The 23,405-nt window shown below is 44.9% G+C and overlaps 1 protein-coding gene across 4 annotated transcripts in view; it reads left to right on the forward strand.

Moving 5' to 3' along the window:
- LOC127586224 (sodium/calcium exchanger 3-like) overlaps positions 1-23,405 on the forward strand; it is a 353,793-nt gene that overhangs the window by 51,471 nt on the left and 278,917 nt on the right. For all 4 annotated transcript variants that reach the window (XM_052044020.1, XM_052044021.1, XM_052044022.1 and 1 more), the window contains one exon: positions 20,698-22,530. In XM_052044020.1, coding sequence (XP_051899980.1) covers positions 20,756-22,530 — 1,775 coding nt within the window. In that variant the 5' untranslated portion in view covers positions 20,698-20,755. The remainder of the gene's footprint in view (positions 1-20,697; positions 22,531-23,405) is intronic.

Consider the following 23,405-nt stretch of genomic DNA (forward strand, 5'->3'; position numbering starts at 1 on the left):
GTAATGTGGGCTGGTAATAAAGAAAGGGTGGACCAAACTGGGGAATTCTGGTTACAAATATACAGACCTTTGGGATCACACCTGGTGATAGGTATACAGTTTTGTTCTCCATATTCAAGGAAGAATATACTTGCAATGAAGGCAGTTTAGGGAAAATTCACTAGTTTAGTTCCAGGGATGAAGGAGTTGATTGGAAGAATGAAAAGTGATCGTATTGAGGGGACTTGACAGAGTGAATGTTGTTGAGATATTTCCTCTGCTGGAGGAACCTGGAACGAGACGGCATAATTAGGAGACACAAGGGATTCTGCAGATGCTGGGATCTGGAGCAACACACACAAAATGCTGGAGGAACTCAGCAGGTCAGGCAGCATCTATGGAGGGAAATAAACAGGCGGTGTTTCCGGTCGAGACCCTTCATCAGGACTGGAAAGGAAGAGGGCAGAAGCCAGAATAAGAGGGGTGGGGGGGAGCACAGGCTGGCAGGTGAGAGGGGGTAGGGGGGTGGGGGAGGTGGGTTGAAAGGGAGTGATGTCAGAAGCTGAGGCGTAATAGGTAGAAGCAAAGGGCTGAAGATGAGGAATCTAGTAGGAGAGGGTAGTAGACCATGGAATAAGGTGGGGAATAGATGGGCAGGTCATAATTAGGGTTCCCCCACAAGATAGAGACTAGAACAGGGTAATGAACCTTTGGATAGTCTACCCCAGAGAGCTGGGGAGGTGGACCCTTGAATGTTTTCAAGGCTAAGATATCATTGAATGTTAGAGAGTTACACCATGAAACAGGTCCACGCCAACCATCGAACACCCACTTACACTATGCTAATACCATTTTATTCTCTTCACATTCCCGTCAACTCCCACCAGATTCTGCCGCTCCTTTTTACAGTGCCCAGTTAACCTACCAACCAGCATGTCTTTAGGCTGTGGGGAAGAAACCAGACGAAACCCACAAAGTCAAAAGGAGACCATGCAACCCACACAGACAGCACCAAGGTCAAGATTAAACCCAGATCACTGGAACTGTGTGGCAGTATCTCAACTAACTATGCCATGGTGATGCCCAAGTCATAGCATTTTGTGCTATAGAATAATCTAAGTAATGGGGATCTGGCAGGACAGTGGAACTGGGGCCAAGTTCAGGTGAGCCATCATTTTACGGAACAGGAGTCCTATGGGTAGTCTGAATAAGGTAACTCACTGGATGTTGGGGAGGGGGGTGTACTTCAATCAGCCAATGTTTAAAATAGGCCAACAATGAATCCTCATTGTGGCTCAAGATCCCAGAAAGGAAACTCAGGAGTGTAGTCTAACAGATGACTGATCTGTTATTGACTGTTGAACTTTGCTTCCCTTTTGTTCAAACTAATGGAAGGAAATCCCATTGACCTCACTGTGCTCGGCATTTCTGATATTTGTTCCTCTCCTCTCGTCTCAGCTTTGCTTCAGTCTGGTGCCCACCCTTTCCTTGATTACAACCCCCCCCCCCCCCACCTTGTTCACTCCTTATCTCTATCCTAATGTCCATCTCAACTCCAATCCCCATCTTTATCTCTATCCTAATGTCCATCTCAACACTGATCCCTATCCTTATCCTTGCCCTGTGTGTTTGTGAGCCTCGCCCAATTGTATATCCCCTTACCCCCAGGCCTGTCACCAGCCCTGTGGTGACCCTGCTTGTGTCCTGACCTCCATAGACACCCCTCTCAGTTCCAAGAGTATGCCAAGTGCAGTACTGTAATACTGGGAGCCTCACCTGTTTGACCCATGCACAGCAGATTTCCACAAATAGTTATGGGGAACTTAGCGCTGATGCATTAAAATATTACACAGTATTTTCCACTGCCTGGCTCGACCCTCTGATTCCTTTACTGTGCTTGCCGAGGGCCAGATGGTAGTCCCAGAGGCTGGGGCTGGGACCATTGCCCTATTGACAGAGGGAATGTGGCTGGTTGTCCTGAGATTGGGCTGACCCATTGCTCTGGGAATGGGCTTGTCATTGACCCATGTGAGGTGAGGGAGTGATGGTCCAGACAGGAGTTTCATCTGGTTTCCTCAGATGCTCAGGCAGGGTTGGGGCCGTGGAGGTGCTTGTGATTTAGGGGAGTGGAGTGATGGATCTCCACTTGGATCTTTGTGGGTTGCAGAGATGAATAGTGAACAGGGGGTGAATTGAGGGGAGGAGGGCACGACTCTCTGATCCCATCTCTGGGCATCTCTGTGAAGCATTTGGCATCAAATGCAACAACAATTTGCATTTTTATGTAACACCTTTAATGCAGCAAAACATCCCCAGCTGATTCATAGAACCTAATGGCAGACATAATTTGACACCCAACCACAAATGGGCTTACAGGTTGTCCCCAGGTTACAGCAGGGTTCCGTCCCGGTGAACTGTTCGTAACCTGAACCGCTTGCAAAAGTCTGGAAATGCAGCCGTGAACAGAGTTCCCAGGTGGCAGAAGATGCCTGCAGCAGCTGGCAATTCCACACCGTCCGTCTCCCAAAAATGCTCATTCGTGTGTGTGGGCTGTATATTAAGTCGGGTGTTTGTAAGCTGGAGAGGACCTATATTTACAAAAAAGACACTGAGGTAAGGGGTCAGTCATGATTTTAATGAATGGCTGAGCAGGTACAAGGGTCCAAATGGCCGCCTCCTGCTTAAGTGAGTGACTAGGTTTTAAGATGTTTCCTGAAGGTGAAGGAAAAAGGAGGGAGATTTAGGTAGGGATTCCAGAGCTTTAACCCTTAGGGGTTAAGGGTTATGGAGATAAGACGGGAGAATGGCGTTGAGAGAAAAGAAAAAAACAGCCATGATTGAATGGTGGAGCAGACTCAATGGGCTGAATGGCCTCATTCTCCACCCATTGTCTTATGGACCTGGGCAGTTGAAGGCATGGTTACCATCAGCTGAGAAATGAATATTGGGGATGTGCAAGAGGTTACGACAGGAGAAGTGCCGAGGCCCCAGAGGGTAAACTGGGTTGGATGTGGCTTAAAGTTGATGAATCTTCTATGAGCCAATGTTAGGAGTAACTGTGGGCATAACAGCCATGGTAGATCCTTGTAATAGGAGATATTGTGAGCTGTTTGATGATCTTCTCTGACCTTTCGTGAACATTTCACACAGTGTGGATGACAACCGTGTTTTACAGACCACTGAGAATGTACGAAGCAGACCCCTGTTTTAGTTTTATAACAGCAGTAGAGAGTTGCATCCTGCCAAAGGAGCAGTTAAAGCAGCAGCAGAGATCACAAGATCACAAGACAAAGGAGCAGAAGTAGGCCATTTGGCCCATCGAGTCTGCTCCGCCACTTCACCATGACCTAAACTATTCTCCCATCTAGACCCAATTCCTGGCCTTTTCCCCATATCCCTTGATACCCTGACTAATCAGATACCTATCAATCTCCACCTTAAACACCCCCAATGACCAGGCCTCCACAGCTGTATGTGGCAACAAATTCCATAAATCCACAACCCTCTGGCTAAAGAAATTTCTCCTCATCTCTGTTCTAAATGGGTACCCTCTAATTCTAAGACTGTGCCCTCTTGTCCTGGACTCAACCACCAGGGGAAACAACTTAGCCACATCTACTCGTCCAGTCCTGTCAACATTCGAAATGTTTCTATGAGGTCCCCTCTCGTTCTTCTGTACTCCAATGAATACAGTTCAAGAGCCGACAAACGCTCCTCGTATGTAAGCCCTTTCATTCCGGGAATCATCATTGTAAATCTTCTCTGAACCCTCTCCAACATCAGTATATCCTTTCTAAGATAAGGGGGCCAAAACTGCACACAGTACTCCAAATGAGGTCTCACCAGTGCCCCATAGAGCCTCATCAATACATCCTTACTTTTATACGTTATTCCTCTTGAAATGAATGCCAACATAGCATTCACTTTCCTTACTGCTGATCCAACCTGGTGGTTAACCTTTAGGGTATCCTGCACGAGGATCCCCAAGTCCCTTTGCACTTCTGAATTTTGAATTTTCTCCCCATCTAGATAATAATCTGCCTATTTACTTCTTCTTCCAAAGTGTACAACTGTGCATTTCTCAACATTGTATCTCATCTGTCATTTCTTTGCCCATTCTCCTAAACTATCCAAACCTCTCTGCAACCTTTCTGTTTCTTCAAGACTTCCTGCTCCTCCACCTATCTTGGTGTCATCTGCAAATTTAAGAGAGGAAATTTCCACCCACTAAGTCAGATAAAGAAAGGACTTACATTTTATACATCACCTAGCACAAGCTCCCACCGAGCTTTGAAGCACAGCCACTTGATGTAGGAAACACAGCAGTTTATCTGTGCACAGCAAGATCCCAAGGGCAACAAACTAACGAGCAGAGTGCCACATTTTATCTCGAGCATTGATTAAGGCCAGGGCAGTGGGGATAACCTTTGTGCCCTTGTGATTTTGGGCTCGGTTATGACTGCTTGAGGGGCCAGATGGGGTGTGGGTTCAACATTTCATCTGAATAATGGCATCTCCCTGAGGTAGCACTCGGTCCTGCATTGGAGACTTGGTCCAGATTACTGTTCTCGAGTCGTTGAAGTGGGACCTGAACCACGACCGACTGCTCGAGAAGAGACTGCCACAGACAATACCCTCTAAAAAGAAGGGGGGAGGCATACAGATCCTATTGAGATACTGACCGATTCATCGGTGCTTGGAAATCGGATTGTGTGGTGACATGTTTCTGTCCACAAGATTGTCTAACATCCAGGAATGATAAAATTGTAGGAAAAGTTGGGAAGCAAGCATGCCTGCATCAACCATAATAGTGCTCTTTGGGGATCTTCTGACATCCCTGTCCTTTGGGTCCCCCACTCCTAATCTCCACCTTGCTGGTGGTCCCCACCCAAACCTCCCTTAACTTCCTGCACCCATTGACCTGACCTTCAGATCCACTGAGATGCGGGCCCTTGTTCCTGAGGGCCCACCCGCTGAACCCCAATGGGAAAACCCCCCAAATGCTCTCAACCATCAACCTCCACCTCCCAACGGTGTCACAGCAGCTGTCTAACCAATGCAGACCACCCCCTAAACTCCAACTGCCACCTAATCACTCACGTGCCCCTGCACCCCCAAATCATAGCCCACCAACCTCCACTGGACTATCCTAATCTCCCATCCGACCTCAGTCTCTCTCTACAAGATCCCCTGTACAACTTCTTTACTTACTGGCTGGCTCTATGACCCTCCCTCCTTCCCTGTGGTATCCAAAATCAGACCCTGGATTCTTTGCGTGATCTGATTTTCTTTGTGTATCCCCCATGGGCGGAGCGCCCAAAGGTCTGGCTCCACATTCAGTGGCCCAAAGATCTTGCCCGAGGCACGCAGAGGAAGTTTTGCTATCCATTAGTCATGAGGTCTTGCCCCACGCACTGCTCTGGAAGCTGCTTTATCCCACTATTGGCTAAGCGTAGAAAGCAACCAGAGAACGAGTGGCCAATGTCATGATGAGTGTAACTTCTGATTGCAACTTTTACAATTTTGAACAGCAGGAGGGCATTGACCACATCATAGAGTGGTAAAGTCATACAGCACGGAAATGGGTCCTTTGGTCCATTGTGGGATATAGATCAGTTGCAGATATGAGCGGAGAAATGGCAGGTGGAGCTTAATCTGGCCAAGTGTGAGGTGTTGCACTTTGGGAGATCAAGTGTAAAGGGACAGTACACTGTTCATGACAAGACACTCAACAGCGTTGATGTCCAGAGGGATCTTGGGGTCCAAGTCCATAGCTCCTTGAATGTGGCTGCACAGGTTGATAGGGTGGTAAAGAAGGCATATGGCATGCTTGCCTTTATTATTTGAGGCAATGAGAATCAGAATCAGGTTTGTTATCACTGACTTATATGACGTGAAATTTGTTGTTTTGTGGCAGCAGCACAGTGCAAAGACATAAAATCACAAAGTAGTGCAAAACAAAAGGAACAATGAGATCGTGTTCATGGACCATTCAGACAGTTCAACAGTCAGGAAGTTAGGTTGCAGCTTTATAAAACTCTGATTAGGCCTTATCTGGAATATTGCATTCAATTCTGGTTGCCCTATTACAGGAAGGATGTGGAGCCTTTGGAGAGGGTGCAGAAGAGGTTTACCAGGATGCTGCCTGGATTAGGGTGCATATACTATAAGGAGAGGTTGGACAAACTTGGGTCATTTTCTCTAGACTGGTGGGGGCTGAGGGGAGACTTGATAGAAGTTTATAAAATTATGAGAGGCAGAGACAGAGTAGACAGCTGATATCTTTTTCCTAGGGTCGAAATGTCTAATACCAGAGGGCATGCATTTAAGGTGAGGGGGGGTAAGTTCAAAGGAGATGTGCGGGGCAAGTTTTTTTTTATAATTGGAATGATGGGTATTTGGAACATGCTGCCCATGGTCTTAGGGGCGGCAAATACAATAGAGGTATTTAAAAGTCTCTTAGGTAGGCACATGAATGTGCAGAGAATGGAGGGATATGGACGTGGTGTAAGCAGAAGGGGTTTAGTTAGTCGTTTAATTACTAGTTTAATTAGCTTGGCACAAAATCATGGCCTGAAGGGCCTGTTCCTGTGCTGTACTGTTCTGTGTGTGGCCATCGGCCAACCATTTACACTAATCCAACTTAATCCCATTTTTTATTCTCTCCACACTGCCATCAACTACATCCGGATTCTGCCACTCACCCACACACTTGGGCAATTTACATTAGCCAAATAACCTACCGACCCGGCATGTCCTTGTGATGTGGGAAGAAACCAGAGCATCTGAGGGAAACCCATGCCGTCACAGGGAGAACATGCAAACTCCACACCCGAGGTCAGGATTGAACGTGGTTCTCTGGCTCTATGAGGCAGGTGGCTGTACTAGCTGTGCCCCTCATCAGTGGATCACTAAATAAACTGACCAGGACAACACCTTGACCTGCCCAGGACCTTACTCATGTTGCAGTTTTCGGCTTCTGGACTCTTCTTCAGTTCCCATGTCTTAATGTTTGGCCATTTCCACCCCCAGAGATCACAGAGGGTGAAGGATCTCACTGAGCCACTAGCCATGTGGCTAAGAATTAAATTACATGATGCTATTTCTCTCAGTGTTGCATGTTCGAAAAAAGCTAATCCTTCCTTCAGGGGAGAAAGACAATAACAGTCATACATTGTCCCTCATGAATGGAATTTGTACAAGTTCTTCCATGCTATTTGAAACTCGCCCATCTGTTACCATTAGAGAACCAATGCACTCTTATGGGTGCACGTGAATATTTGGGCAAATGTGAACAGATCTACAGGCACGTCGCGTAGCAGGAGAAACACCCTCAGAGTGGGACAGGCTCTCCCAGAGCAATACGCGGACTTTTTCAGCAGTCCCTCAGGTTGGGGAAGCCTTACTCCCACTATAGTGAAGGGAAGAGGATGTCTACCACGATGATGCTGGAGGAACTCAGCAGGCCAGGCAGCACCCGTGGAGAAAAGCAGGTGGTAAACGTTTTGGGTCGGGACCCTTCTTCAGGACGCGAAACGTTGACCGCCTGCTTTTCTCCATGGATGCTGCCTGGCCTGCTGAGTTCCTCCAGCATCATCGTGTTTTTCATTGAGATTCCAGCATCTGCAGTCCTTTGTTTCTCTGGGAGGATGTCTATGTGTAAATTCTTTAACGTGGTTGTCATTGCATGTCAGCTACAATGTTTGAGAGTTGGGTTATAAGTGCACCGGCAAGAGATCCAAGATGATTGTAAACCAGACTGAAGACTTGCATGGTACAGGGGCACCCAGAGCAATACAGGCATCCCCAGAGCAGTGCAGATATCCCTGGGGCAAAACAGACAGCAGTGCAGGTACTTCAGTGGAGTGGAATTACTTGGATCATGACAGCGTGGACTCCCAGAGTAATGTTGGTACCAGGCTGGTGTAGATAGACACTTGGCAACACAGATATTCCTATAGGAGAGTGCGGATATCCCCAGGAAAGCCACATGGCAGAGATTCCAGGTTTATATTTGCTCACCATCCCACACTGCTCGGTTTAATTTGTTGATTGAGATATGCATGCAGAGCCATGGGGTGTTTGTTCGAAGAGCCACCACTGTGCCATAGCAAAGAGACTCTTATTGAGAAAAGAGCTGTGTAATCATCGGGGATCCCCGAGGCTGTGTGGGTGTGATTTAATAAATGTATTCTGTATTAAACGTGCAGGAAGGAAGCTGGAAAATTGATTCAGAAGAAGAATTGCAGACTGTTTAGACTGTCTTGTGCTTTGCCATTGCTGTTCATTGTCCAGCTGTGGTTAGTAGACTTGCCTCTGAGTCGGGACGTTGTGGGTTCAAGTCCTGCTCTAGATGGTTGAACTCGCCTCGACTGATGTTGAGAGCTGTACTGAGAGACAGCTGCACTGTTGAAGGCGTTGTCTCTCATCTGAGGTCCCACCTGCTCTCTCCAATGGAGGCAAAACATTCCATCTCACTGTTTTGAGAAGGGGCAGCAGTGTTTTTTACTCCTGGTATCCTGACCAATCTTTATTCCTCAAGCGGCTTTACTTAAAAAAATGGAGATGATCTAGTTTTTTTTGCAGTGGCTGTTTGTGGGAGCTGGCTGGTTGAAATAGGCTGCCATGTTTTAGTACAGAGGTCACATAAGCTGTTCTACTATTCAGTAAGACCATGTCTGATCCTCTTCCTACACCAGTTATCATGCCTGATCACATATCCCTGGATTCCCTTAGTGCCCAATAATCCATCAATTGCAATCTTGACTGAGCATCCACACAGAGCCATCTGGAGTAGAATTCTAAAGATTCACAACCAATTTAGCAATTGCCCTTCAATCTCAGTACTAAAAGCTGACCATTATCCTGAGACTTTGGCCCCCAGTTCTAGATTCTCCATCCAGGGGAAACTGCCTTAAGCATCTATTCCTATTAGCTCCTCTCACAGTTGTAAATATTTTAATGAGATGTAATCTCTTCAAAGGGACTCCATTGTGTGTAAAGGACAACACCCAGGAATCAATGCAATGAACCTGCATTGTCCCTTTTCCAAGGGAATTATACCCTTCGTTAAGTACAGAGAGCAGCGTTGAACATATTACCTCAAATGAGTGCTGCACACTGGCAGCGAGGCTTCCTCACTTGTTTTCAAGCTCCCTGCAATAATGTCAAATGTACCATTGCCCTGCAAGATGTGTGTTAACTTCCTATGCTTAAATGATAAGGCACAGCAAAATCCGTCTGAACATAAACATTTTCTAACCGCAAACGCTGTACTGGAGGAACTCAGCGGGTCGAGCAGCTTCTGTGTGGGAATGGAGTTCTCGACGTTTCAGGTCAAAACCCTGCATCAAGACTGAGAGTAGAGATAGTATAAAGAGGAGAAGGAGAGGGGTGTTGAAGGATGACAGGCTGATTAAAGAATATTCTGTGTTTCCATTCTTCCTACCAAAGAGATTAATCTCACACTTGCTACATTTTACCATATCTACTATCTTCTTGCCCATTCACTAACCCTATCAAGGTCCCTGTTCATACACATTGAGTCATCCTCTCAGCTTATTTTCCTGCCCAGCTTTGTATCATCAGCTAATTGTGATACATACCCTTGTTCTTCTCATCTAAGTCAATGAAGAGGTGAGGCCAAGTTTTGACGTCTGTGACGTACCACTGCCATCCCAAAAAAAGGAGCCGTTTAATCTGACTCAGTTTTCTGTCATTTCAGTTCAAGGTAATATTTTATTTCCACCCCCTTGAGACCCTAAGTTTATGTAACAACATTATTAAATGCCTTTTGAAAATATAAATACACTACATCCATTTAACTGTTCCACTAGTCACATCCTTAAACATGTTCTGTCATATCTGTCCAACATCATTTTCCATATTGATTCTGCCTAATCTGATGATGATTTTCTAAATTGTCTGTTATCGTGTCCTCCATAATGGATTCCAGCAACTTCCCGATGACTGACAGTCTAACTAATCTGCAGTTCCCTCTTCCCTAGCCAGTTTCCTTCTTGGGATAACTTCCTAATGGCATCATGTCACGAGTAGGTAATTGGCTTGGGACACCCTGTGGCTGTGAAATGTACTTTATCAAAACTGCAAGTCTTTCTTGGAACATGACGAATGATTATATTAGTTTTATTTTCTTTTTGGTTGGAAAATAGCAGCAAAATACTCCCAAAGCAATGCAAGTAGGCCCAGAGTAGTATACATCACTCCAGGGCAGGACAGTTACCCACCCACAGGGCAAAGCATAATGCATACACTCGCTCCCTGCCAACTGTAGCATATGAATGCTGCAGGGAAAAAGTACATACACCTTAGAACAATGCGTAATGAATGCACACACAAGTAGTTCATAGACACTGCAGGATACCACATCTAACCCCCACGTCTACACCCAGGGTGACACGTACCCAACACGTAAATCCCCAGGGCAGTACCCGCGCCCCTGAGCAATGCTCAGTGGGTACACCCGCAGGGAAATACACACATCCTCTCCCCCAGGGCAGTGAACGTACCCAGAGAGCTCTGCACCCACGCCCAGAACAGTAAAGGCACCTTTAACGCAATACAAACACCCCAATGGATATGAATACCCTCTCTGTCCATGCCCAGGGCAACACATATCCTCTCCACCCCCTTTCCCTCCACCCCAACCAACACCCATCCCCAGGCAGTACACATCTCAGGACTGAAAACGTAACTCCAGGGAAGTGTATACACTTGCCTAGAACAGGGTACACATCTCACCTCCCCAAACAGTGCAGCACATATACACCTCGGGGTGGTGCTGACAACCCCAGGGGAATTAAACAGCAGGGTAGTGCAGACTGAGGCACGACGTGTGAGTCCTTGTACATTCCTCAATAAAGTGTCTGTCACCCAGAATCCTATTACAATCCCTGTGCTACCTCAATGCTCTCTGTACTACCTCAATGCATGGTGTAATGAACTGATCTGTACGAACTGTATGCAAGCAAACTTTTCACTGTACCTTGGTACAAGTGACAATAATAAGCCAATACCAATACCAATCAATGTGATTGCTTCCGTCTAACCATTTATCCTGGAGAAGGATAGCCAGTTACTCCTGAATCAGAAGCATCTTTTCTTTTCCCACAAATATACTTTACTTAGAATATCCACAGTCAATACAATAACTACACTCATCGTATCAAGCATTTCCAAGCATTGTCCTACAGTATGCTTCTTTCTTAAACACTGCATCAGTGAAATGTTTGCAAGGCTGTTATGTTGAGTCCAGCCTGTCGGTCTGTAACCACAGCCACCTTTAACCTGAAGTTCTCTCTGATTAAGGATCATACCCAGAGGTGCAGAATGGAGGTGGTGAATATTCTGCTCCCCCTTCCCCCACTTCTTACAAACAATGGATATAACTTTGGATGGAATGTATAAGGGTTGTATAATGACAAGTGTCCAGTGATTGAGGGGTTTAGAAAGAGGGGGCCTTAGGGAAATGAATGGGCTGATATTTTCTGAAATATCTTCAAATCTGATGGGACTTGATGGGTAATTGTGGAGAGGCTGTTCCCCTGGCTGGGATCGTCTGTCAGTAGGGGCACACAGTTTAGGACAGGGATGAAGAGAAGTGTCTTCACTTGTTTTTGGAATTCTCTGTTCTGGAGGTTCTTGAAAAATGCGTTCCAATCTGGTGGGTTGATGTTGTGTGGTTAAAGAATTAAGGGAGACACAAGAGACCGCAGAGGCTGGAATCTGGAGCAACAAACAATCTGCTGGACAATTTCTTTCCTCCCACAGATGCTGCTCAACCCGCAGAGTTCCTCCAGCAGATTGTTTGTTGCTAAAGAATTAAGGGATCTCGTTGAACTGATGGGGAGGACTCCTCCTGCTGTTGCATGTGTTTTTTTTTACAGTGGGCAGATAATCCACTTGAACAGAGAGGCTTGAGGCTGTGTATATTGTGTATTTAGAGCTATACAGCAAAGAAACAGGCCCTTGAGCCCAATTTATCCATGCCGACCATCTAAGCTAGTCCCATTTATGGCACCATGCCTGTAGTTAACAGTTGTTTGTAGAGGTAGAGACGTGGGAATAAGCAAGCACTTGGGATTAGCAAATTGCTTTAATGGAGAATAAATTTCAACACAAGCCAGGCAGATTCATTGGCCTGTCTCTCCATTGTAATGTTTACGTCAGGCATCTTGTGTTCAAGGCGCTACTAGAGTTAATGGATGGGAAAATAAATGTTAAAAAAAAAAGCCACTTTATGGTTTGAAATCCTGATGATTGTACAAAGACTGAAGCATTGAGGAATTCCACAGTTCATGGAAAATAGTTGATGAGTCACCAGGAGAGGAGAGTTTATAAACGCAAAGTCAAAGTCGAGTTTTTTTGTCACATGCACAAGTGCAATAAGAACATAATTGCAGCAGCATCACAGGCACATAGCTTCATATAAGCAGCATTCCCAAGAAAAACATAAATTAAACATAAATTTTAAACAATTTTTTACAAGAAACACAATTAGAACAAAAAAACAAAGTCCATAAAAGTGATCATAGTGTTGCTGAACTGTAGTGATTAGGGTTGTGCTGGTTGGTTCAAGAACCAAATGAACACAGAACACTACAGCACAGTACAGGCCCTTCGACCCACAATGTTGTGCCGACATCTTATCATGCTCTAAGATCTATCTAACCCTTCCCTCCCACATAGCCCCCCATTTCTCTATCATTCATGTGTCTATCTAAGAGTCTCTTAAATGTCCCTAATGTGTCTGCCCCCACAACCTCTGCAGGCAGTGCGTTCCATGCACCCACCACTCTCTGTGTAAAAAAAAAACTTACCCCTGACATCCCCCTTATACCTTCCTCCAAACACCTTAAAATTATGTCCCCTCGTGTTAGCCATTGTCGCCCTGGGAAAAAGTCTCTGACTGTCCACTCGATCTATGCCTCTTATCATCTTGTACACCTCTATCAAGTCACCTCTCATCCTCCTCTCCAAAGAGAAAAGCCCTAGCTCTCTCAACCTATTCTCATAAGACATGCTCTCCAATCCAGGCAACATCCTGGTAAATCTCCTCTGCACCCTCTCTAAAAGCTTCCACATCTTTCCTATAATGAGGCAACCAGAACTGAACACAATACTCCAAGTGTCGTCTAACCAGAGTTCTATAGATCTGCAACATCACCTCCTGGCTCTTGAACTCAATAGCCTGACTAATGAAGGCCAATACTCCATACACCTTTGTAACAACCCTATCGACCTGCACGGCAACCTTGAGGGATCTATGGTTGAAGAGAAGTAGCTGTTCTTGAACCTGGTAGTATGGGACTTCAGGCTTCTATACCTCCTGCCTGGTGGTAGCTGCGAGAAGATGGTATGGCCCAGATGGTGGGGATCTTTGATGATAGATGTTGCCGCCTTGAGGCAGCGCCTCCTGTAGATACTACCAGTTATTGGAGAGGGATTTGCCCATGATGTATTGGGCAGAGTCCACTTATCTCTGCAGCATCTTACATTCCTGTGCATTTGAGTTGCTGTACTAGATCATGATGCAATCAGTCAGGATACTTTCAACAGCACATCTGTTTCACAGTCTCATCAGAAATTGGGAAGGATGTGACCGAAAGAACCTGAGCTGAGAATAGTGATGTCCATCTGAAGAGCTTCATTCTATCCTGGAGATGTTTAGTATCACCAAGGCTTTGTCATAGTTTTACTGGACTTGATCATGGACACTTTATAAGCCAATACAAAGGTTAGGAATGTTACAGTGTGACTGGTCAAGGGTTATTTCTTCATGACAGGTATAAGTTACAACCTGTCCAAGCTTTAACAAAAATCATTTCTTTTGTTAAAATCCACATCAAATGAAATCAGTTCCTGTGTTAAGCCATTTTTTAGCATAGCAGGGTTAAACTGATTGGGAGTTTTCTGAAGCTTGATTGTCATTGCTCATTTACAAAATGACCAGGTTTTCATGACCCTGCCCAGCAGCTGTGTGATTCAGAGGTCACTCACTCTTCTGCGCTCTGTTGCAGAACACCCTGGAGGCTGCCTGACTGTTATAAAGCCTGCTCCTGACAACCGATGAGGCTTCTGCCGAGCTCCATTGCCATTTCAGAACTTGGAAACGCCTAAAAGTAGGCACATGTGTGGCTCTATTGCTAATTTTACTGGAAGATTTGAAACTGGACCACAGATAGTGATGGGGTCCTGACAATATTTAGGACCCTAACCAAGGAGACATGGATAAGCTCAGTACCAAAGATTTTATCTCCACAGAGACTACATGGAGCCATGTTCCTACTTTGATCTCTTTGAAGAGTTGCATGTTTGACTGTACCTGCGTGGATTTCCTCTGGGTGTTCCAATTTCCTTCCATGTCCCGAAGATGTGCAGGTTGATGCTTTTACCCAGCATAAATTCCCATAATGTGTGGATGAATGGTGAAGAACCGGGGGGGGGGGGGGGGTGGGGAGCTGATGGGAATAAATGGAGAAAATTATAAATGGGATTAGTGTAAAAGGGGGCTTAATGGTTGGCATAGATTCGATGGGCTGAAGGGCCTGTTTCCATTGCTGTTTGACTGTTTGCAGTGAATTCTGAACAAGTGGCATTTGTAAGTGGTGTGTAGAACATTGTCTATACCTCAGTAACAATCTCATCCATTATCATAACAGTCAAAGGATTGGGGCAGAATTCCTCTTGAGGAAGAACCATGGTGAATCATAAATTGGTAAATTAGTTTATTATTGTCACACGTACCGAGGTACAGTGAAAAACTTTGTTTTTCATGCCATCTATACAGATTGTCATTACATCAGTGCATTGAGGTAGTACAAGGGAAAATAACAACAGAATGCAGAATAAAGTGTTACATTTACAGAGAAGGTGCAGTGCAGGCAGACAATAAGGTACAAGGCCATAGGGTAGATTATGAGGTCAAGAGCCCACCTTATCGTACTAGGAGGCGGTTCAGTAATTTTATAACAGCAGGATAGAAGCTGTCTTTGAGCCTGGTGGTACGTGCTTTCAGGCTTTTGTATCTTATGACAATGGGAGAAGAGAGAATGTCCGGAGTGGGTGGGGTCTTTGATTATGCTGGCTGCTTTACCAAGGCGGCGAGAAGTGCAGACAGAGTCCAAGGAGCGGAGGCTGGTTTCCGTGATGCGCTGGGCTGTGTCCACAACTCTGTAGTTTCTTGTGGTCTCGGACAGAGCAATTGCTGTACCACGTCATGATGCATCCAGATAGGATGCTTTATGTGGTGCATTGATAAAAATTGGTGAGGGTCAAAGTGAATGTGCTGAATTTCTCTAGCCTCCTGAGGAAGTAATGGAGAAAGAAATAAGCAGGATGTGGAATTGGAAGCTGATTTGCTACCAGCCATTTTGGTTACTGTGCAAGGTGAACTTCTAACCAGGCCCAGGTTCAGGGAGAGATTCTGGATTCCTAGTGGAGTCCACCGTTGGAACTCAGCTTGAAAACTCTTGGTGGAACTTCTCTGTTTGCATGGGAATCCCAAACTTTCTTTAACCTATGAGGGGTGGTGGAGTCAATGCCAGCAATGCACACAGGGTTGCCAGCAAGATCCCACTCTATAATTTAAGGAGGGGAAATTGTATAAAGAATTGCAGGACTGTGGGGAAGGAGCACTGAATGGGATTAATTGGGTATCGGTTACAGAAAGTCAGCAAAGGCACAATGAGCCAAATGGCTCTCTTATCTACCAGCTCTTTTTATAGTTTTTAGTAAGTTTGCCAGGAATTAATACACATGGAGTCAAACACTTGAAGGTTTATTAGAAGTTAAATGAACCAGAACGTGCTCACAGCCAACATTAAGTAAGATCTGGTCATAAGGGGTGCACTTACTGCAGCCAGTGGAATTTAATTCTCTCAGCGCCTTCCCTTCCCATCTCCCAACCTCTTGTTCTGATTTCAGTGCATTTCCATTACTGCTTTCTGCAGTAATTTAATGACTGAAGACTTTAATGCTGAAGTTCATGAATTACTGCTTTCTGCAGTAATTCATGAACTTCAGCATTAAAGTCTTCACTAGCTTTTGGTGACAGCTTCCAATTAGATCTGAGTCCTGGTGTACAGGCTAGTATTTAACCAATAGCACGAGAATAGATGGCCCTTGTCGATATTCCATTGATATTTATGCTGAATTACGAATGGATTAGGAGCAAGAATGGGCCACTTGGCTCCTGGAGCTTGCAATGGCATTCAGTCTGATTGTAAACTCAGCTCCACGTTCCCATCTAACTCTCAGCAACCTCCTACTCCCTTGTTTATCAAGAATCTGTTTAACTCTGCCTTGATAAAATAATCAACGACTTTGGTGCCGTCGCCCTTTGAGGAAGAGTGTTCCAAGGACATTCTTGAGAGAAGAAAATTTGACTCATCTCTCTGGGAAATCGGTGACTTCTTATTTTTGTACATGACCCCTAGATCTAGGTTCTGCCACAAGTGGAAATGTCTCCACATTCGCCCTGTCAATACCCCTCAGGATATGTTCCCTTTTACTTTTCCAACCTTTCCTCAACAGATGATGGGCTATTCCACATACTAATCCAATAAATGTCTGAACGTCTTTCAAGGTTTAACATCCTTTCTTAAGGAGGCCGTTGCTGTACACAGTACCCGGGATGTGGTCTCACCAATACACTCTGCAACTGAAACATAACTTATGTCCTTTTGTATTCAGGTCCACAGCAATAGCACTTGCTGTACCTGCACACTAGTCTTTTGCAAATTGGGCACGAGGATGTCCAGATCCCTCTGCATCTCAGAGTACTACAATCTCTCCCTATTTAGATAACATACTTTATTCATTATCCCTGCCAAAATGGATATTTTCACATTTTTCTATATTATACTCTATTTGCTGGATCTTTTCACACTCACTTAACCATATTATATCTCTCCCTATGCCTGCTTCACAACTCACTTTCCAACCAATCTTTGTGTCATTAGCATATTCAGCAACCATATTTTTGGTTCCTTCATCCAAATCATTTGGATAAATTTTTAAAAAGTTGCCCTGGCACGGATCCTATGGTACTACAAATGTTACATCTTGCCAGCTAGAGAATCCAATTAATGCCTTCTCTCTGTTTTCTGTGAGCCAGCCAGCCTTCCATCTGAGCCAATATGTTACCACCTACACCATGAGCTTTTATTTTCTACAATAATTTTTGATGCAGCACCTTATCAAATGCCTTCTAGAAACTCAATTACACCTATTTGTTCCCCTTTATCCACAGCACATTATTTCTCCAAAGAGCTCCAATAAATATGATTCTTTCACAAAATGATATTGACTTTGATTTCCTTGAATATTTTTAACTGCTTTGTATGATGATTGGCTGCTGTGTTTCCCCATGTTACAGTGAAAGGACTTTAAAAGTTTATTTTTGCCTGTATTATAGCCTGTGGAGTGCACCATATAAATGTAGATATTTTTTATTTAAGCTTGCTAAATCATGGTCCAACAGAATAATTATGTTACTGTGTTTATAATCCAGAGTCGGCTTAATTAATTCAAAATTATCCAGAGACACGAGCTCGTCCCAGCACACCAATCGGGGAATTTAATTTAGAAAACTACATAAATCTAGAATTTAAAACTAGCGTCAGCAATGGAGGTCACAAAGCTACTGGATTGCTGTAAAGTCACGAATGGGTCCATCTGCCTTTGGGAGGAAATCTCCCATCCTGACCTGGTCTGGCCTGTGCGTGATCCAGACCCACAACAATGTGGTTGACTCATAACTACCCTTTGTAAAGGCCACGGTGTCCCAGTCTTGTCCCACTTGGTAAAGTTTTATCATGTTGCACTCAAGACTGACAAACATAAGATTATACAGATCATCCTTCATTTACTCAGCAAAGGTATTGGTTTATTACTGTCACTTGTACCGAGGTACAGTGAAAAACTTGTCTTGCATACTGATCGTAAAGGTCAATTCATTACACAGTGCAGTTACATTGAGTTAGTACAGAGTGCGTTGAGGTAGTACAGGTAAAAACAATAACCGTACAGAGTAAAGTGTCACAGCTACAGAGAAAGTGTAGTGCAGGTAGACAATAAGGTGCAAGGTCACAAAGTAGATCGTGAGGTCAGAGTCCATCTCATCATATGCTCAGCCGGTCACCTCTGCAAAGTCCTCTTGACTGGAATCTGGAAGAACTGTCATTAATTAATATTTCTAACAACAGAGCAACACCCTGACAACCGTTCAGGCAAAATCATTGACTCCTGTATCATTACTCTCCATGTCTTGTGACCCAGCAGCAGGTCAGTCACACCAGAGGTGGGAGCACTCTGGAAGTCCTTGACATTGATTCTCTGCTCCATGAGTATCATCCCAAACAGGGGTAAGGAAACCTCCTGCTAATTATCACCTGTGACTCCCCTCCCTACCTCCACCTTAACTAATGAATCAGTGCTGCTCCCTGTTGAACCTCACTTGGAAACAATACAGTGCAGCAAGGGCACAGAATATGCTGTGTGGGGGAGAGGGATGGTCAATGTGCATCACCTTGTGTGGGTTGTTAGCACCATGACTGACTGAGCAGGTTGGGTACTGAAGGCGATCATTACCGGGTCTGAGGTTGGTGGTGAAGGAACCTCCTTGATTCCATCTTCAGTCAGCCTGCTGACCGATGCTGAGTATGGATCAACCGGGACCACTTGTCATCAGGCTGCTCTGCGACTTTGGCCAAAGTGAATGAAAGAGCTGAATTCCAGAGGTGAGGCAGGAGGGACTACTCTTGTTATTGAGGCAGCATCTGACTGAGTGTGGCATCAAAGAGCCCTGGCAAAATTGGCCAATAGAAAATAGGGGAAGGATTCATTGCTGGCGCAGGTAAAGATTGTTGTATACCAGTTGTCTCAGCCTTGGGACTTTGCTGTGGGAGCTCCTCTCGGCACAGTCGTTTGATCAATAACCTTCTTCCTTCACAAGTCAAAGAGGGTGAAATTCACGGACGATTGTGCAGAATACAATTCAATTCACAACTCTTCAACTAATGAAAGGATCCTTGCCTGAATGCAACAAGACCCAGCTTAAGTGGAAATAACATTGGTGGCGCACAAGTGTCAGCTAATGACATTTCTAATAAAAGAAAGTCTAATCACCTCTGCCTGAGATTCTATAGCATTAATCTGTAACATCCTGCAGGTCACTGCTGTTGGAACCTGAGTTGGACCAGTTAGCTAAATGCTGTTGGCACGAGACTGCAGATGCTGGAAAGGTTTATAATGAATGTCAATGGGTAGTTTTGTCCTCTGAGATGGAGGTGGAGAGATAGAGAAAAGAGAGAGAAGTGTCAGAAATGGTCCACGTGTTTTTGAGAACGGGGAGAAATTGGTAGCGAAGGTGATAAAATTGATGAGTTCCGCACAGGCGCGGGAAGCAGCACCAATGCAGTCGTTGATGTAATGGAGAAAGCAGGCCGATAGTAAGTGTCAGTGTTGATGCAGGGTTTTGATGTGAAATGGTGACAATTCCTTCCCCAACAGATGCTGCTCGACCTGCTGAATTCCTCCAGCAGATGGTTTGTTACAGCTAAATACTGTCGCTGTAAGGTGAGCGGTGGGTGGATATCTTACTTCTACCTCCAACAAATCTCTGATTATATTCAAGTAAGGATTGCTTTCAAGAAAAAGCTTTTAAAAAAGATTAATGACATCTTGAAACAAGATGAGGCTTGGTGATTACTACGGAATGTGCAGACTGAAGCTCATGACTGACTGGCACCTGGTCCACTCCTCTGCACCTTAGACTCTAGGTTGCACAGTTGGACCCACCTCACCAATGCAGCTCAAAAGAGTATGATTGAATGCTCAGCTGGTAGAATTCTTGCTTCTAAATTAAAAGGTTGTGTGTTCAAGGCCCACTCCAAAGAATTAAAGTGCATTATTCAGGCCAATACAAGGTATAGGTGCCACATTTTGAATAATCCGAGCCCCTCTCTACAGTCAAGAATGATCTTGTGGCACTGTTTTGAGGAAGAGCAGAGGGAGTTCTTCCTGATGTCTGGCCAACATTAACCCCTCAACAAACATTTGGCCATTTAATTATTGTAAACCGTATAGCATGCTGATTAGCTGTTGTGTTTCCTATGTTACCACAGTTCAAAACTTAGTGCAGAGGATTTGGGGATGCCTTGAGGGTGTGATGGTTGCTAAATAAGTGCAACTTTTGTTTCCTGATTAAGCTTGTGACAGTTATGCTGGTCTCATTGGTTATAACAGTTACAAAGCCCTGCATGACTGTAAGAAATGGCACAGCTTCTTTTAAATATCTTCAAAATGAAAGTGGTTTTATCACAATTGATTTCTGTAGGATAGTAAACCATTTAGGTAAATATGAAGTCACTTCCAGGGACTGGAACCATTCTGGCATGCTTTGCCAAGTTTGAAGTATGGATCTGAATTTTCTCTTTAAAACTTTTCAAGCACATTATTATTGCACGAAGACTGACTGTATCCTGAGTTGCCATCAATCAATTCCATGTTTAAACATCAGAATTAATGTTATGCAAGAGACTTCATTGCAAAATAACGGATCCTTCAAATTAATTTCGGGAATGATTACAGTCAAACCAAATATTTGTCTGATTTGAGTAAAGTGTACATGTTCCATCTGCCAATGCCTTGAAGTGTAACAATGTTAATAATTCCTTTTAATCTTTGTCTTTCCAGATATCCAAAGATTGGGAGATCTTGAAGTCTGTATTCCCTCTGACAGAAAACTGTGCCAATGGCCAGGTTGGAGTGGAGAACCTTCTTGTCCCCTCTCGTGGGGACTGGAATCCAGATCACATTATTCATGATGATCCTTTGGGAGGCAGAAGCAACTGACACTCAAGACCCTGATGCTCCTTCCAACTTGACATGTTTTGGGTCCTTCCAATGTAACCGTGGAATCATACTCCCAGTATGGTACCCACAAAATCCATCTTTAGGAGACAAGGTTGCCAGGGCCATTGTCTACTTTGTTGCAATGATGTACATGTTCCTTGGAGTCTCCATCATAGCCGACCGCTTCATGGCGTCCATTGAGGTCATCACTTCACAGGAGAAAGAGATTACAATCACTAAACCCAATGGAGAGACTAGCATAGCCACTGTTCGAATCTGGAACGAGACTGTGTCCAACTTGACACTGATGGCACTGGGCTCGTCAGCTCCAGAGATCCTTATGTCACTCATTGAAGTGTGCGGGCATGGCTTTCTGGCTGGAGAATTGGGGCCTGGCACCATTGTTGGCAGTGCAGCATTCAATATGTTTGTCATCATTGCTGTGTGTGTCTACTGTATCCCTGATGGTGAAGTTAGGAGAGTCAAGCACCTGCGGGTGTTCTTTGTCACTGCCTCCTGGAGCATTTTTGCCTATATCTGGATGTACCTGATCCTGGCAGTTTTCTCCCCAGGTGTGGTCCAGGTTTGGGAGGCATTACTGACCCTCCTCTTCTTCCCAGTTTGCGTGGTCTTCGCCTGGATTGCTGACAAGAGGCTTCTCTTCTACAAGTATGTCTACAAAAGGTACCGTGCAGACAAACGCAGAGGCATCATTATAGAGACCGAAGGGGAGCTTCCCAAAGGGATTGAGATGGATGGCAAAATGATCCTGGAGCACGGAGACGGTGTTCTCCCTGATGGAACTGTGATCACTCTGGAAGCCAAGGACCTGGATGAGAGTCGAAAGGAAGCCATCCGCATCCTTAAAGACCTCAAGCAAAAGTACCCGGATCGAGAGCTGGAACAACTGGTTGAGATGGCCAATTACTATGCCTTGCTCCATCAACAAAAGAGCAGAGCTTTCTACCGCATTCAGGCCACTAGGATGATGACTGGTGCAGGCAACATCTTGAAGAAACATGCCGCCGATCATGCCAAGAAGACAACCCACCTTAACGAGGAGAAGTCTGAGCCAGGTGAAGAGCTGTGCAGCAAGATCTGCTTTGAACCGGCAAACTACCAGTGCCTGGAGAACTGTGGACTCGTCACCCTGACTGTGGTGTGCAGGGGTGGGGAGCAGAACAGCACCTTCTACGTAGACTATCGGACGGAGGACGGCTCGGCCAACGCTGGCTCGGACTATGAATACAGCGAGGGCACCTTGATCTTCAAGCCAGGGGAAACCACAAAAGACATCACCGTGGGCATCATTGACGATGACATATTTGAGGAAGATGAACATTTCTTTGTCCGCCTGGGGAATCTCAGAAGTGGAGATGCCGAGGGCATGTTTGACTCTGATTCAACTGACTTTCCCAAGGGGCGTCTCGTCTCTCCCTTGACTGCCACGGTGACGATCCTGGACGATGACCACGCTGGCATCTTCACCTTTGAAGATAAAGTCCACCATGTTAGTGAGAGCGTTGGTGTGATGGAGCTGAAGGTCCTGAGGACATCTGGAGCCCGAGGGACGGTAATCATACCGTACCGCACAGTGGAAGGCACAGCCCGTGGTGGAGGAGTGGACTACGAGGACGCTTATGGGGAGCTGGAATTCTTGAATGACGAGACAGTGTAAGTACACAATGCTCAGTGGTCACTGCTTTACACACCACCACAGAAGGAAGGCGGACACTGTTAGCAATGCAGTCATGCCATGTGTATTAGAGCTTAACTCTTATATTTCTCTAGTTCTGCATTTTGCTTTGCATGTTCACAACCTCTTCAGATACCAACAATGGGATGAAATTGGGTTAGATTTTTAGATATATGTTAGACTGCATTTACCATTCCTGCCTCTCTCATTTCTTGCACTAATGAAGGCAATCTTAATTAGTCTAAGAGAGAATGGGGCATGGATGTAAGACTGCTTTTACACACCAGCCCTTTTTGCTTTCCAGTGACGATGTAAGGCCAGTATTTCACTCTTTGTATGAGTTTCCCACTGAACAAAATGCATTAAAATAACCCTTTCCATTTTAAATCCCCTGGGGTCAATAAAGGCTAGAGTTCCCCACCTTTCATTAACTCCTTTGCAGAAGGTTGCCTCTGGTGAGCCATTGATTACTGTACACAAGATGGTGGCAGAGCATTCTGGTGTCTTGTGGGAAGTGGAGGAATTATATGAATAGTAACAGTCTTTTGGAAATCAAAGAAAAAGCAGGTGATCATTCACATTAGGGGAAGTGAAGGTTAGATGGTGTTCACCAAGCTGCTTGTGGTTACACCTGTGGTAACTCCATGATATCCTTAAGGTATTGGTGGAAGGGAAGTAAATTCCCACTGCATTTAGTGTTGGTAAAACCTGCCTCAAGCTTTTTTGGGAGATGCAAGAACCACTGAAGGGTTTGTGGAAGAATTCAATGAAGGAAGGCTTGATTTTAGCAAAAGTATGCCGTTGTCAATCAACCTGAACTGCAGTATTTCCCATATTGGCTCCTTGCATCATT

Source organism: Pristis pectinata, chromosome 35 (genome assembly GCF_009764475.1).
Source record: "Pristis pectinata isolate sPriPec2 chromosome 35, sPriPec2.1.pri, whole genome shotgun sequence".
In the NCBI taxonomy this organism is placed as follows: Eukaryota; Metazoa; Chordata; class Chondrichthyes; order Rhinopristiformes; family Pristidae; genus Pristis; species Pristis pectinata.